This window comes from Nicrophorus vespilloides, unplaced genomic scaffold, assembly GCF_001412225.1.
Source record: "Nicrophorus vespilloides isolate i.1.1-1 unplaced genomic scaffold, Nicve_v1.0, whole genome shotgun sequence".
Taxonomy (NCBI): Eukaryota; Metazoa; Arthropoda; class Insecta; order Coleoptera; family Silphidae; genus Nicrophorus; species Nicrophorus vespilloides.
In genome coordinates this window covers 158,553-174,984 of record NW_017100103.1, presented here as the reverse complement: position 1 = coordinate 174,984, position 16,432 = coordinate 158,553, and the positions used below count along the sequence as shown (strand labels likewise).

Here is a 16,432-nt window from a genome sequence, read left to right as displayed (position 1 = left end):
AACTAATTACCCGGACTATGCTAGATACTGCTGAACGCGAATTATTATTTTTTACATATAAATTGGAATTATCTTTAATGATTGTGGCAGTTGTCAATTGAAAATGATAGGTAAATGAGGTTTAAATCGTTGGGTATACAATTCTAGTTCATAAACTGTAAGGGACAGCAGAATGTTCAAATATATTTATAGAAGGACATACATTTATATTTGTATTCGTGATGTTTCATATTTGTGCTACAATTTGCAAGTATTCGCAAAGCTGCAAATTGAATTTAAATAAAATAAATGACCCCTGGTCCCATGTGGGCTGTAGTATGAAATGATTGCGATTGTAAATTCGTCGGCTTCGCCGAATGTAAACGTGCCGTTCATGCGCAAATCACGGTGCTCGTAATTAGTGCCGCAGTTAATGTTTAATTGATTATTTATGGCACTTTAAAACCGAATGAAACCATGTATAAAGTGAAGAGTACGTGAAGTAGTCACTCACCACGTAAACTGCACCCAGAGGCATGACCAGACATGCTACCATCAAATCAGCAACTGCAAGCGACACGATCAAATAGTTGGCGACATTCTGCAGGTTCCTCTCCATAAGGATGGCAGCAATAACGAAGACATTTCCTGAAATATAAAGATTTTTTATTTATTTTTATAAGATTTATGAGAAATATAAATGACAAATGTTAACAAAAACTAGTTAGCAAAATGAGAAATGTTAGCTGTCATTTAACACTTTGCTGACGAAAAGATTTGACACACTCGTTTCCAACTGTTATAAGAGAAACTAAAGAAACGTATTTTGATAACTCATACAGAACTAACTTCAGAGCTTAAAAACATAACCTCAACACGACAGCAATTTGTCATAAGAAAAGGGTAAATATTTAGTAAGTACATGTTAAAGCAATAAATGGTGACAATTGATAAATATTGATTTAAAGGTTAAGTGTTCTTTAACTTACCGATGATGGTTACTAAGATCATGAGGCCTAGAACAATGGAGAGTACTCCCATGAGGAGAATGTGAGCCAAGGGTTCACCATCTTCGTTGCCGATGAAGGTATTATTGAATGTGCCATTAACCAGAGTGTCATTAGGAACGGTCAAATTCAGAAACTTATCCGGTGATAAGCGGAGGAAGTTGCCTATGGTGCCTTCATTGAATTCCTCCAGATTTTCTACATACAACATAAAGTTCGCATTATCATGTAATCGAGGAATTGCAGATGCAAAAGCGGAAATTGTATGATGAGCGTGTCCTCTCGGAGTGCCGGAGTGCACTTAAAGGAATGTTAATCCCACAAAAACAACGGTTCCATAAACAAATGCTTTGCAACGCAAATGAATGAAGGAAAATTACCATGATCCTCGCTTCTCATTGTCATCGTTGCCATTTAAATGTATGCGAACTGAGCGATGCAGTTTATATTCTTTGTGGAAAGTAAGTGGCTTGAAGGAGTTTATAAGAGATGAAATGAATTTATTGTTATAGAATTTTGCATGAGCTTCGGTGGAGCTCTTTTATGTGAGAGGTAGAGAAGGAGGATGAGGATGAGGAGAAGAAGGATGATATGATGCGAGATGAAGTTGTGTGTGGGTGATCCATCAAATCTGTTTCGCGTTTAATGTTAATCCCTTTTAGGGCAGTAAAAATGTTGATGCATCGCATGAAATATTCATATGGAGAAACATAATGGAAGGGCGTAATGTTTTACGCGCCCCGGGATTCAATTTCGTGGAGAATGAGATGCGATTAAGCGGGAATGCGTCTGTGTATCCAAGGGCCGGTATTCGGCGAAAAGGAAGAGGGCACTGCGAAGGGAGTGCTTCGCTTTGAGCATGCAAAAAGCTGAGGGTTTTACCATCGGAAGTCGTGGGCTGTATCACATCGTTAACATGGAGAACGGGTGCCGTTGCGTGGTGGCCGAGGGCGTTTTTTAGCATGCTAAGGGTAGGCATGGCTCGCAGGGACTGCCTGGACCTCACGGTATCATCGTCTCAGCCCTGTAAACACACAAAACAACCAGTCAGTCGGGGTTGCGGGCAGCGGCAACGGCAGTGGCGGCCCTTTTTAATTGAATGGCGCGCCGATAAGGGCGGAAAGGGCCGCGGCCGAAAGCCAGAAGGATCCAAGATAAATAACTAACTAACTCTAACTGAGTCGGCACTCAAGTTACGCCTCCGGCAATCGATACAAGTTTAATAGCGTCACGGACCGATATAATAGCGAAAGTTGTGCCTGTCAAAACTTATTCTATTATGCAATTGTATCCAACTTCCCAATGCAATTCTCGATGCCAAATGTAACTACGCAGTATTCAGACAACGTAGACAACACGAAACATCGTGACAATCAGTGTCGACTCGTGGAAACGCACTTGACGGGTTATTACCGGAACTTTGTCAATTCCAAATATAGAAATTATTGAAGAAAATCAATGACTATAAGTTTATATTAATTAATTAAAGTTTGATTTAAATTTAAAAAAAAATCTAAATGTTATTATTGTATAAATGAAAAAGAAATTAATCGCAAATTTTATGGAATTTTTTATATACAAAATATAGAAAATAATTGAAGAAAATCTAATATTATAAGTTTACTGATTTTTATTTAAATTTCAATATATGTTTAACCACTATTATGATAATCGATTCCGTCAATAATACGCACTAATCGAGGATTTTGAAAATAAACACAAAAATCTATGTAGAAAAAATAATTTTGTTTACTAATTTTTTAGATTTTTTTTGTTTTTGTTTTGCACAATTGAAATTTAGTTTGTATTGAAATTTTCACACCGTACTATAGTGAATCAGCTTTAATCAGACCCGCACTATGTAGGTAGAGTGCGGATTTAGTAAAAATATTAAAAGAACAAAATTTACACGAATGTCAACTTTAATAATACATGTCAATATATTCAGTTCTTTAATACCATAACTGGAAAATGTTGATAACTTACAATAAGACATCCCATAAATTGTCAGATTTACAATCTTAGAGTTGTTAGTTATAAAACGGGTGAGTTTCCACATCCACATAGTAAAAACTGATTTCCTTTCTTCGAAAATATATTTACATTCATACCACTTCTAATATGATTATTTTTTTGTTAATTATAAAACATTATCTTAGTTAGTTATGTTGATAGGGAACTTTTTTCATAAGTATTAACTGGTATTGGTAATTCAAGAGAACAACACTTATCTTAGTTGATTGTTTAATAAAAATACTGATTTCAAAAGAAAAAATATTTATAAACCCCAAAAATACTCTACATTGTAGAATATTTAGATTCTAAAGAATATAATAATATTCGGGGAGAAAAGACTTAAGTCGATAGCCCTTTGGTTACAATTGGTGACTAATAAAGATTTTTTTTTTATTAATAATACTCACATTTCATAAAATGACTACCGAGAACAAATATTTCATGAAAGACCTATAACAATCTATTAAATTGAGTGTGAAATATGTAATTATAGGTAATTCTACAGATTTGTGTTTTCGGTTTTCTAGAAAAAAAGGAACATTTTCTATTTCCTATACTAAATCGTTTAAACTTAAATTCCTTTCATATTTATGTATTTTAATGTTGTATATTCATACAATAATAATAATGAAATAAAAAATGATGAACTGCGACAAAGAACACCAAAACAAAGTGTAAAAACTAAGATAGAATTCACTGTGTTGATCGTATGAAAACTCGAAATTAACAGATGCTACTTCACTGCTGAACATTATATTTATTTAACTACCGCTACTCTAATATTCTACGGGGAATATTAAATATTGATTTTTTTTGATTTTATTTTAACTGTGGCCACTTAATTTATCAAAAAACTCTCGCAATCGACCGTTTGAGCTCCAGCTGTATAACAGTAATTCTCTAATTTTCTGTTTTGCTACATTTTTCTATATATACCTATTCCTCGGGAGGTCTTTTACATTTTTTAAGTACAAAAGGGGGTCCTGGATCAAAAACACTACAATGACATAATTATAGATAATCCACGGTGTACAATGATTTTTAATACCGGAACACGACAGTAGTTTATTTGCATTATAAAATTTATATATACCTCGTTTAGTCCGGGTAATAGGTTCCGGAGTAATTGAGGAACTAAATAGATACAAAAGAAAAAAATACACGCTTATTTGTGTATAAAGAAATAATGGACTAATTGAAGCCGGACTATGCGAGGTATTGGTATATATGCAACTTCTACTGCAAAATTTGCTGTGGTCATCTAATAGGGTTGAAATTGATGGTCCATACTGTTTATAGATTATAGTTTATTTGTGGAATTCCAAATCCAGTAACAAAAAGGAAAATCACTCGGAACAAGACAAGATCTCTACGATTTTCTGCTTCAGCAGATGGAACAAAAGTGATAAGTGTTTACAAATATTGTGAATCGCCGGAGGAAACGTTTAAGTCGCATCAGCGGCAAATCGAGTGGCGCGTTCTTTGGCATCGGGATCCCTTTTGTTTCGCAACCTTCTGACATTAAACATTTATTGTGGCAATCCGTCCTGCGCCCTTTTGCGAATACATTCACTTTTTGTTTGTTTGTTTTGGGTCTGGTTGCTCCGATTTATCACCGTGCGTTTCCGCGTGATTAATAAGTTCCAGATAATGTTTCATCGTTTAGCATTTATCAAAGTCGCAGAACGCCCATGGTATTCATAAATCAAACGGCTCAAGATCGCATATGGATCAGCCAACCTAACATTATTCCTCTTTCTCTTCATCGCATTTCCTCTTTTTCACACCCTATCTCTCTCTCAATCGTTATATATATAAATGTTCGTTATTTTTTTTCTCATTCAACCACAAATTCGGAAGCCGTAATAAAGCGAATCCTTTCACAAACGCAACAAGTTATCGTGTATTTCCACATAAAGTATACGAGAAACAAACCTAGTTAAGAAACGAATTAATTCGGCGATTGATGTTCTCCATGCGTAATTCGTTGATGTATTGAAAACAGAAACCAGACGTTCCCTGTTTCTTTTGATGAATCGATTTTTTTGTGCTCTAAATAAATCAGTATTTAATTTCCATTTGGAATTAAGATCACACGCGTAAAGGAGCAGAAGAAAAACAAGGAGGAGAGGACGCAACGCAACAAACAGGGAGAGAAGAAAAAATGAAACTGGAAGATAGAATGGAAGATGTCAGCGGTGACAGGGCAAAATAAACGACTGAATTCTTCACGAGGCCACGGCCGGATGAGCCGCTCTGAGGGCGTAGGGCGGTGGTAATTTACAAAACGCTAAGCCGCCGTCCGCCCGATTTCTTTTTTCTATATTTCTCTTTCTATCCTTCTTTCTTCTTTATCCATTTATTCATCTCTTTCTAACACACATCGCAGCCCTCTGTTGCACGCCCTTTTCGACAATTGCTATTTGAATATTCTTTCGTTCTTTTCCTTTCTCCGTGCACGCACCGTTGCAATCGTGTCGCGGATAAGGGATAAGCCGGAAATTACGAATCTCCCCCGTTTTCCATCTAATTCCAAACGGTTTTCCTTCCAGAAAGAGATTGTGCCTATTCGTGAACCGCGTTCCATCGGCGAAGAGGACGCCTTTCGCGGATTAATGAAAACGTTTGCCTTATGTATAAGTAAATATAAACGGGCGGATGCGCCTTGTCATCGTCAAGTGAAATATCGCATTTCTAAATTAAAAAGTTCATTGGGGATATGGCTCTAGGTGCTGTGTCATCAAGATGGATTTTAGTCAATTTTAAAAGCAGCAGAATCATTTAATATTTGATGTTTCCCAATTTAATATTTAAATATTTAATATTTAAAGATATACTAGTTAAAAATGTATAAACTTCACATAAATTGCAAAATAATTACAGGATATTAATCATTGGAAAGTACGTAGAGTACGTACAAAGTATGCTTTACATAGTATGGCTTCAATTCATTTGAATTAAGTAAATAAAAGTAAATTGACATAATAATAAAGTCTTATAGTCAATTACAATAGAAAATGTCATTTCTGAACAAAAATATATGAAAAAAAAATGGATTTACCAAAAGAAACACCAAAGGTCTGGTTTCTGTTTTCGATACATCAACGAATTTACGCAAAGGGAACATCAAATTTCTCAAGATTGATAGTAAAATTGATTTTTTAGAAAAAAATCTTAACTTTACATAAATTGACATAATAATGAAGTTAATTGCAAGACAAAATGTAATTCGGTTCCCGAAAAAAACTGAAACAAAAAGCCTTTGTTCTCTAACTGAATTACATAGGTAATTAAAATGAAGTTTCAAAATTTGTAAAATAATAATTGTATGTTGAAAAACTTAACTTTTATAAATTGTTAGTTAGTTTATTTTTCTCATTTGTGATTAAGTAAATTTTCAATTATTGATATAAATGTAAGTACTTTCCTTATGTTTATATTTTTAGAACATAATAATTATCTTTATTGCAACATTCAAAAAAATGTATTGATTATGTTCGAATACCAAAAATTCACTGTGTATATTTTTAATGTCAGAAAATTAAATACTTATCATACACTTTTTCTAATTTAAGATTAATAGAAAATGGATTAGTTGAAAAATTAGCAGGTTATTTATATAAAGCTTCTTCCACACTATGAGTGATATAATAAGTAAATATCAGTCAGGTATTTTAACTGCTGTGTACTCATAGCATGACATGTCATCAGACTCCAGATAATCAATAATAGTTGGTACACCTTAAATTTATTGTATGAATTCATGTCTCTTAAGAAGATAAACAAGATTAAACAAAGCTAAATATAATTTTCGTATATTCTTGTACTAAATGATGTAAAATGAATCTATTATAAAAAAAGGAAAATAATATTATTTTTCTTGTTTCAAGATATTTATAAATTGTATTTATAATATTATTATAAGACAAAGGTTTTGTATATCTACATTATCACTATCATTCGATGTCTTCTCTCTCAGCCATGGGATTAATATCTCATACCAACTTTATAAACAGCACTTGTGTCACTTGTGAATAAAATTTTAAAAAAATATAGCAAGTTGAGTTGACAAATCCATCAAATTGAAAAATATGACCCAATATGTTATTTTTACCTGCTTAACTTAACAATTGTGTAAAATATTGTCCATATTCAGTAATCCAGTAATTTCACTAATTTATTATTGGCATATCGGTTAGTCTCTGAGAATACAGTAGTTACTAAATCATCATCAATTATTTTATATCCATAATCCGAATTAATTCTGTTTTTAAATTTATAAACAGGACATTTTCATGACACACGAGTATTCTCGGGCTTTTAAGTAGAGCGGTCAATTAATTCGAATTTCTATTTGAAATATTCTTGCATATTTCGGATTCACTATATTCCGACTTTAGTCCGATTTCAAGCAGTCCAGAATATATGTTTATATTTGTTAAATATATGATTATATCGCATTTATACATTATTTTTATAAATAATACGAGAGTTATGATGTTGAAAATTCATTAAAATATCAACAATCAATTATAAAATCCTGTTTAAAATTAATTAATATTTAATTTTAAAGGTGAAATTGCTTTCCTCCAAATACCCAATCTTCGATCTTATTTTTAATTATTTCCAATATTTTTTCCTCTACCATTCATGATTAGCTTCTTTGTTTCTGACGCGGAAAATATAAATTAAAAGAAAAAAGACGAGTTGCCCTCAGGAACCTTTTCCTTACATTCTTTCTTTTTTTTCTGCAAAGGTCTGTAATCCCTAACAATTGCAATTTGACTATCAGCTGTTCGCAGCACGCACCGGTTGCAATCGTGTCCTGGATAAGGAATCATCCGGAAATTACGGACGGGATTATCGTCGGTGCTACTTTCCGTGGGGCGAGGAAATTGCAGGGGACGACCAGACGTCTAAAAAAAGAAGGAAAAAGGAAGAAAAAGAAGGATAAAAAGACGTGGATATATCTCTATGCGCTGGTGGAGGGATGATAATAGCAGAGGGTAAAAGTTAGAAGGAAAGCGAGAAAGGAAAATGCGAGGAGCCGACACAGGAAGAGATATTTCCGATTGGGGCGCGCGAGAATTAAAAATAAAGAGTGAACTGTGAAATATAAAGAAATTGAAAAAAAATACAAGAAGGAAAATAGAAAAAAAATGGCATGAAGGAAAGACGAAGGGATACGTTCTCGGTAAATATCTCCGGCAGTCGGGTATCTTCAAAGCGGGTATTGAATTGTCCCCGGGATAAAAGGCCGCATTACGTGAGTCTCTCCACTCTCATCCGTCCATCGGCAAAGCAAAGCTCCGACTTTAAATAACACACACATGCCCTTTGTTTATTTTTTTTGTCTCATACTTCTTCACCTACGGCCACCTCCATCCGAAATGTACGCACGCCTACAAAGGGCATTCTTAATTTTGAAACTGCTTTCTGTCCTGAGGAAAAAGCATCATATTTTTAAGAAAAACTGATTTTAAAATATATTATTCAATTTATGCATTCGTTTCAATTTCTATAAGAATATTTAAAAGATTAAAAAAAACAAATCCTTATTAAAATGTCTTTAATATACCATGATGATATAAGAGAATATAGTCATTTTTAGATTTAGAGATCAAATTAAACATCTAAATTTAAGAATCCATTTAATACTACTGCAACAAAGCCTTACATTATCTTTATAATTTGTTTAATAAATGTATTCTGGATAATTATAAAAAATTCATGAAAAGCTTCATATTAATATACTTGAAGATACTAAATGTCAATAAGCTAATTATGAGGTAAGTATTGTATATTATTACAATAACGTTACATCAAATAACGAAGCTTCGACATAAAAAAGTTTTCAATTCCAAATCCGCTTTAACATACAAAATATTACAATTTAAGGCCTACGCTTGACAATTATGAATATAGGGAGAAGTTGTGCTAAAAAATGAAAATAACTTCCAAGAAATTAGAAGATGTTAGAATGCTGAAGATTTTCAATAGAAGATTTAGTAAAAATATTGTTATCAAGAAGACAAAAAAAAAATGAAGAAAATGTTAACAACCAAAGATTTAAGGATTTTCTTTGAAAATTATCCTGATTTTCTCATAAAAGTTATATTTACCTAGTAAAATGAAGTAATTATGTACAACGCATCCTATTCATTCATAGATGTATGACTGTATTGTTATTTCTTAAAATATAAATTCATTTTGATTTAATATAAACAAAATGGTTAATGAAAATAAAAAAATAATGTTATATTTTATAAGAAAACAAAGTTATTATTAAATAAAAGAGTAAATATATTAATAGATTACAAATAGATTATTCTTCTTAGTTTATTGCAAGTATTCAGTAAGTTCATACGATTTCTAGCAAATAAAAAAAAACTCAGTTGGTGGTGTGTGTACAATTGGTACTACGAATTAGGTCAAACTAATGTCAAAATCCAAATAAAACATGTTTGTGTACATTTAAGACGTGGAACTAGTGTAGTTATAAAGCTTTTCTTTGTGTACGTCTTAAAAGTTTAAGAAATGAAACAATATTTACATTGGGTGAGTTGCTTTCATTCAATATTGTACATATAACATTTAATCTTAGAAGAATACAGTATGAATGTTATTTAGATAAGTGAAAAGCATTTACAAAATAATTAAACATTTGTAATGTTTCGGAATACATGTAAAATGTAAACTTTTGTTGACTTTCCAGACAAAACTGTCGTGAAATGTTATGCTTAGTTTCGTTTTTTGGAAAGATGTTGGTGGGCCATTAGGAGATAAGGGGTCCTCCGGACGTTTACGACGCTCGAACCATCCATTTAATGTTTGAACAGATCCCGCTTTTTCCCTCTCATTTTTATTACAGATTTATACTTTAATGAATTCAATCGGACCTTTATGTGCCATTAAGGGCCCGACGAACGCGGCAATTCCCGTCTACTCCATCCATTCCAAACCTTTTTTTTTCTCTCGCCCTTTCCGCCGCGGCCCACAAACACTTACCTTATCTATACGTTCACAGCGTGCAAAAATAATTTATTTAAAAATAGTTAAATACTTTAAGAATTGCATTTCCCCAAACACTCAGTAAATGCAACGTGTTCTACATTTTCAGGATATTTCGAAGTATGATACGAATTTAACAATTTCGAACTGCGTATTATATAGGAATTGTTATAATTCTACCCCATATATTGGAAATTGCTTAAAAATTGTTCGAAAATCGAAATTATTTTCTCTCATAAATTTAAATGATTCATTAATTAAACTTTTATAAAAGTAATTCCTGTATAATTCCTTAAATGAAATTAAAAAAATATAATGTTCGATTTGGGCATATTATTCAATATATTGAAATACAGTCGAACTTCAGTTCTACAACATTTATTTCAACAGAAAACAAATTTGTTCGAAAACCGTATTCTCGATACTTTAATATTCCAATTCGTATTCTATTCGTTATATACATCAAAAATTCAGTTCTAGAACTAAATTCTTTTAAAACCGAAATTATTTTCTCTGATAGTCTTTATTTAAACTTTTATAAAAGTTTATAATTTATTCTCAAATTCCAGATTACTAATTTCAACTTTTAGAATTGTATTCAATTAAATTACAAAAAAATACTGTACGCAATACGAATTCTATTCGATAAATTTAAATACAGTCGAATTTAAGTTCTCGAAAATATTTTTTCCAAAAGGTTGCAATAACCAAATTGTTCAAAAACTGAAATTATTTCTTCTCATACGCAATACACGGTTTGAGAAGATGTAAATCGAAATTGTAACTTTTTGAATGTAAAATCCAGCAAATAGAAAAGTCTGTATAAAAGCATATGATCGGTTATTTCAACATTTATTTTTTTAAATCGTGTAAAAGCGAAAATGTGTGAAGAAAGTACTGTGTAAAATGAGGGATAGCTTATTTTTAATGTTTATTTTTAATTTATTTTTTTTAAACCGTGTAAAAGTGAAAACGTTTAAAAAATACCGTGTAAAACGAGGTACACCTCGTTATATTTGATATATTTAAATGTCGTGGAACTTTAATTCTCCTACATAATTTGTTCCAAAAACCGAATTGTACAAGAATCAAAAATATTTCCTCTCATATAAATTTTAAGATTGTTTATTTAAACTTTTACAAACTTGCCTACGAATATTGCAGTATCCGAATATCGGATCGGTTCCCCAAATTATGTTCGTAAACCGAGGTGATTTTGTTTAGGATTTAAAAATTCCATCAATTAATAACTTTGATTTCAGTTACGAATTAACGATAATTCGATTCGGTTTAAAGGTAACCAGAAATCAACAGTACAAATCGGTTTCAATTGCGCTTCGTTTTAAATGCGACTCAATTAAAGCGTCTGTAAATCCGCGGTTTTTATCTCTGGAAATAATTCGAATCGAAATGGGTCACCGACCATCGATCACATAAAGCTAATCCCAATCAATGCCATTTGTTGTAAGCTCAGAGAGCAGGAAATAAAAAGTATATACTGTAAGCACTTGATTGCTTCCGCGCCGTAGCCAGTATTACGCAGTTATGCAATTTTTTTAATGATTTCCAGATAGTAATAAATTTCCGTGAAATTCAATGTTCTATTCGTAAATCAATTAACTTGTGCTTCAGTAATTGATAATACAGTCAGCACTAATTCAGCCTATATACAGTATAATTACTAATGAACTACTGACCAAACTAAAGTACAAATATCCGTATGGACAGAAATATAAATCATACTAGTCGACAATTAAACAATTGTTGTGTCAAAGAGCAAGAAATAAAAAAAAAATAGTAAGCACTTCACTGCTAGTATTAATCAGTTATAATTTTTAAATGATTTCCAGATCATAATAAATTACAGCTAAATTCAATATTTTATTCGCAAATCTATTAACTATGCAATACATAGGCATTACTTCCCAATGGAAGTACATTACTTCCCAATGGAAGTCCATTATATTCATCTATGATTTGTTGTGTGGCTTTCGTCTTGTAGGTTAACTTCAGTAGTATATAGATGCTTTGCGATTCCATTCTACCATCTGACTCTGACCAAAAAAAATAATAAGGAAATTAAAAATAAATTATAAAAAAGTGTGCCCACGTTTATTTCTTTATACATACATTATTACTTCCCCCTATTTATACACAAAGGGTTATTTTTTTTTATCTATTTAGTTGTTTGACAGTCTTAAAGAACTTACTAACTCAACCTATATTCAATATGATTGTTAATGGACTTCTGATCGAACTAATGTACAAATGTCCGTATGAACGTACAGAGATATTGGAGATATTATTTTTTTGTGAAATTTGCACAGAATAATTATTAATGAACTTCTAACCGAACTAACGTACAAATATCCGTATGTACGTACATAAATAAAAATCAAATTTGTCGTAGACTAAACATGGCATTCTATTACCTCGCATAGTGTGGCTTCACTATACTTCAGTCTGAAAATATCAAATTTTAATTCAGTTAAATAAAATTTTATGATTTAATTTTGTATGTATTTAGATACTCATTTAATCCGGTTTTAAATAGTGCTGAATATTAGCAGAATCTATTATCAACACTTTGCAAACTATTACAGTATAATGATATTATGTATTCAATTTCAGAGCTATCGTTCATCACAGATGGATAGTCAAATGAATGAGGTTCTGCATATGGACCTTCAGTCAAGTCGATGGACAATGACAGTGTTAAGGATAGCAGCAGATTCACAGTCATACAAAATAGTGGAATCGTAGATCATCAATATACTACTGACGTTAACGTATAAACCGACAGCCAACCAACAAATTAAAAAATCCAATCATAATGGTAACTATACACCGGGAAGGATTATCCATTTAATGTCAACCGCGATCTTAAATTTACTCAATGTTCACATTGATGAACAGATTATGAATAAAAATTATACGACATAAAAAAATAGTAATAAATGAAGTGAATATTACTGGAAACGTTTGTGTTAAGAATATTTTAATGTTTTGTGCTTAAAATGAATGGTGAGTCTATTAAAGAAGGAAATTATTTAATTAGACTGGAAGAGCTTACTTCTAATAGTATTGTAAGAACAAAAAGGCAGCGAACGAAATAGCTAGGCTTTAATTAGAAACTATCTGCTAACACGCGTTCCCTTATATTTGTGAAAGGAAACTTTAATTTGAGAGCAAGATGGGAATCTGGAAAGTTTCTAGGCTCGTAATAAAGACATACATTCCTGCTAATAGCCGTGGCGTCTCTAATTACCGAATGCTATAAGAACGGTAGCAAAAATAAGAACAAGGGAAAAGAAAACCGAAACCGAGTTAACTTTTCATTTATCTGCCCGGCAATTTGCTCCGACCCAAAGTTTATTATATCGGCCCGGAAAAAGTGGGGGAGGTGGTGGAAATCCGCATTTGGCGAAGAGCATTCCCTTTAATTAGCAAACTTAATATCGCCCGACGTAAGGCGAAGATTCTAATCCAAGCGAGAATTATCGCTATTTTATTTGAGCCGCAATGGGAAAAGGGCGTTTAATTAGCTCCGAGTTATTTCAACAGAAAAAAAGAATAATATGTATAGAGAGATGTGCAGTAAAGCTTCGGGGGAAACTATTAAGTTAAAATGTTCACTTCAAAGGGAACACTCGGAGGGATTATGAGTTTGCCCTGAGCGGCAGAGTCCTTCCGAAAGGAGTGCGCTCTTAAGATTTCTTTTTATTTTATGTTTTGTTTTTGTTTTTATAATGAATTAACCTCTGGGAAGGAGGAAACAGGAGAAAACATATTGTGGGGAACTGGCCGAGGGAACTGAAATAGCCGTACATAAAATGAATGTGCGAGGCCCCGGGGAAAGCTTGAGATTTGTTTTATTTAAGAAAAAAAAAACAAGAACGGGAGAAGGAAAACAGGGAAAGATCAGAAACATGCGAAGACAGGGGACAACCTAAGGATGCCAGGAAAAACAACGGGGGCGGAAAACGAACGGGAATTGGGTATGGTCGCTTTTTACGCTTCGTATACCCGATGATCAATGTCTTGCCGAATTCATTTTATTATTTCTGGCCTGCGAGTTTCGTTTCCCAATTCAATTTGTTACAATATTATGTGCGTTTCTCCACCTCCTCCTTCTTTTCTTTCCTCATTCCTTTTCGACGTTCTTATTTTATCTCCCTCTCTATTTCCGCCCTTAAACCTTTCATGTACTAAACACATTTTTATACCGGATTGCAGCAATCAGGCTTCGTTTTTCGTTCCTGTTTCTGTTCCTGTCCCATCCGCGACGGCCCAATTCTTCTTATTTTTCTACTCCTTTTTGATCATTCTCCTCCGGCGTTGCCATGACATCGGTTACAATTCGTTAGCCAAAACAAATAATGGAAGGATCGTTTTTATTTATCGCACGCCTTCGCTGCACAAATACGAACATCAAAAGAATGGGACAAATTGTACCACCATATTTTTATTTCTCCACAAATTCGATAAAGCTTTGAATATCCTATATTCTCTCGAATATAGGATATTCGTGATATTGTGGGGTTTCAAAATTGTATTTTTTTTTGTAAAGTAATACATTTTAAATTTTTTCGTTTTACGTGTAGCTTAAAGCGATAATCGATTACTATAGAAATATTATTTTACGGACAAAAAGGGCATGCCTTTTTTCAAACAATTTTAGTTTTAGTACAACTTTTGAAAATGTATATAAATTAACATATTTATTTCAAAATACACAATTTTTTATTATTTTAGTTTTAAATATATTGAATATTTTAGAAATATTACATATTAACATTCCATTTAGGAAAATAAATATATACATGAAATTTCCAAATCGCAATATATACTATAGTATATAAAGTTTTTTTTGTAAGTTCATAATATCCGGTGTTTTATCGGGAACCTGGAAATTTTGTTTTAATATTAGCTTTGGTATCATTAGATACATTGTGACAATTGTACCATAATTTGAAAATACGCATTGTCAATCTCTCGATCTCAATGATAATTAAACGTTTCGGAATACGTATTTTTGATTCTATTTTTCATATAATATATATATATATTTGTTATATAGTTTTATGGATAATAAGGATAAATTCTACTTTTAAACTAGATATATAGCATAATAGATAGTTTTCTTACAAAAACACAAAAATTGATGAAACATAATACATTTTAAATTAATTGATATGGAATTTTATATTACAAATTATTTTGTTATGATTATATAAATACGTTTTTTTTTAAATTTCTTTATGTTTAACTGTTTTAATAAATTTAGCTTAATGTGGTTTAATCATTAATTAAAAATAATATATCAATTATTATTATTTATACGTTATGCTTGATAGAGGATATAACAAATGCCTCCAAAATCTTCTGTATATAATTTTAGTCATGTTGAAATGTAACTATATAAATGAATTATTAAATGTTCGAAGTACGTATAATGAGAGCCTTTGATGTTAAAACCACATTCCAAAGTGATAATATTTACTTTACTACATTTACTAAATTATTACCTCTCCCGAGTTTACTTTATAAATAGATGACGTTTGACGTAAAGTGCATTTTACATAACCAACTAACGTTTTTTTTAAATGACAAAAACGCAGTGCAAACACTTTGATACTTCAAGCGTTGATTTTTATATACAGAAATACCTCGCATAGTCCTTTAATATCCCGGACTGTTTGAAACCGGATTAAATGATGAAATAAAAACATACAAAAAAGATATCGCATAAAAAAAGATTTGAAAATATTTTTGAAGTATTTGTATTTTGCTTAATTAAAATTTGGGTTGTCTTGAAGTTTTTAAACCGGACTATACTGAATTAAGACTGATCAAAGCCGGATTATAAGAGACATTGTTGCACTTCTTTTCATCGAATACACAATATTGCATAAATTACAGTTGCAAGAATCTTTAAACTATTAATTCCTTCATTACTCGGAAGAAAACGTAAACCTAATGCGACAAGAAAATATCAATAGCCAATTGACCTACATAATTTGACTTCTCAGAAACCGAAACCCTTTTAGCGCAATTGACGTAATTACATGCAGGAAGCACGTACAAACCAAGAAAAATATTTATAAAAAAATGTTAATGCGCATCCTCACGTCACGTTTTCCTATTTATGAAACGCAAACAAAGCCATTCAATAATATACGCTTTCAAAGCGGAATCATCCACCCCAGTTTTCATCATCATTATCATCTCTGTATATCACCTCGTGCGCATTTCCCTGTAAATAAAAAAACATCAACAAGCTGAAAAATACGTATATCACGTACAAAGGGCAGTTGTTACTTTCTTGGTATTCATCAAGATTTGGTTGTGTTGCTGCTGCTGTTCTTGCTTTATTTTTCTACTTGTGATTGTGAATTTTCGCACCCCTCGGGGACAAA

General features: G+C 32.0%; 1 protein-coding gene across 1 annotated transcript in view; it reads right to left on the bottom strand.

The window, feature by feature from the left end:
- The window catches only part of LOC108568170 (5-hydroxytryptamine receptor-like), a 176,121-nt gene that overhangs the window by 20,361 nt on the left and 139,328 nt on the right, over positions 1-16,432 (bottom strand). Inside the window, exons 4-6 of the mRNA XM_017929105.1 lie at positions 1,869-2,010; positions 969-1,184; positions 494-627 (exon numbers count right to left, since the gene is read on the bottom strand). Coding sequence (XP_017784594.1) covers positions 494-627; positions 969-1,184; positions 1,869-1,965 — 447 coding nt within the window. The 5' untranslated portion in view covers positions 1,966-2,010. The remainder of the gene's footprint in view (positions 1-493; positions 628-968; positions 1,185-1,868; positions 2,011-16,432) is intronic.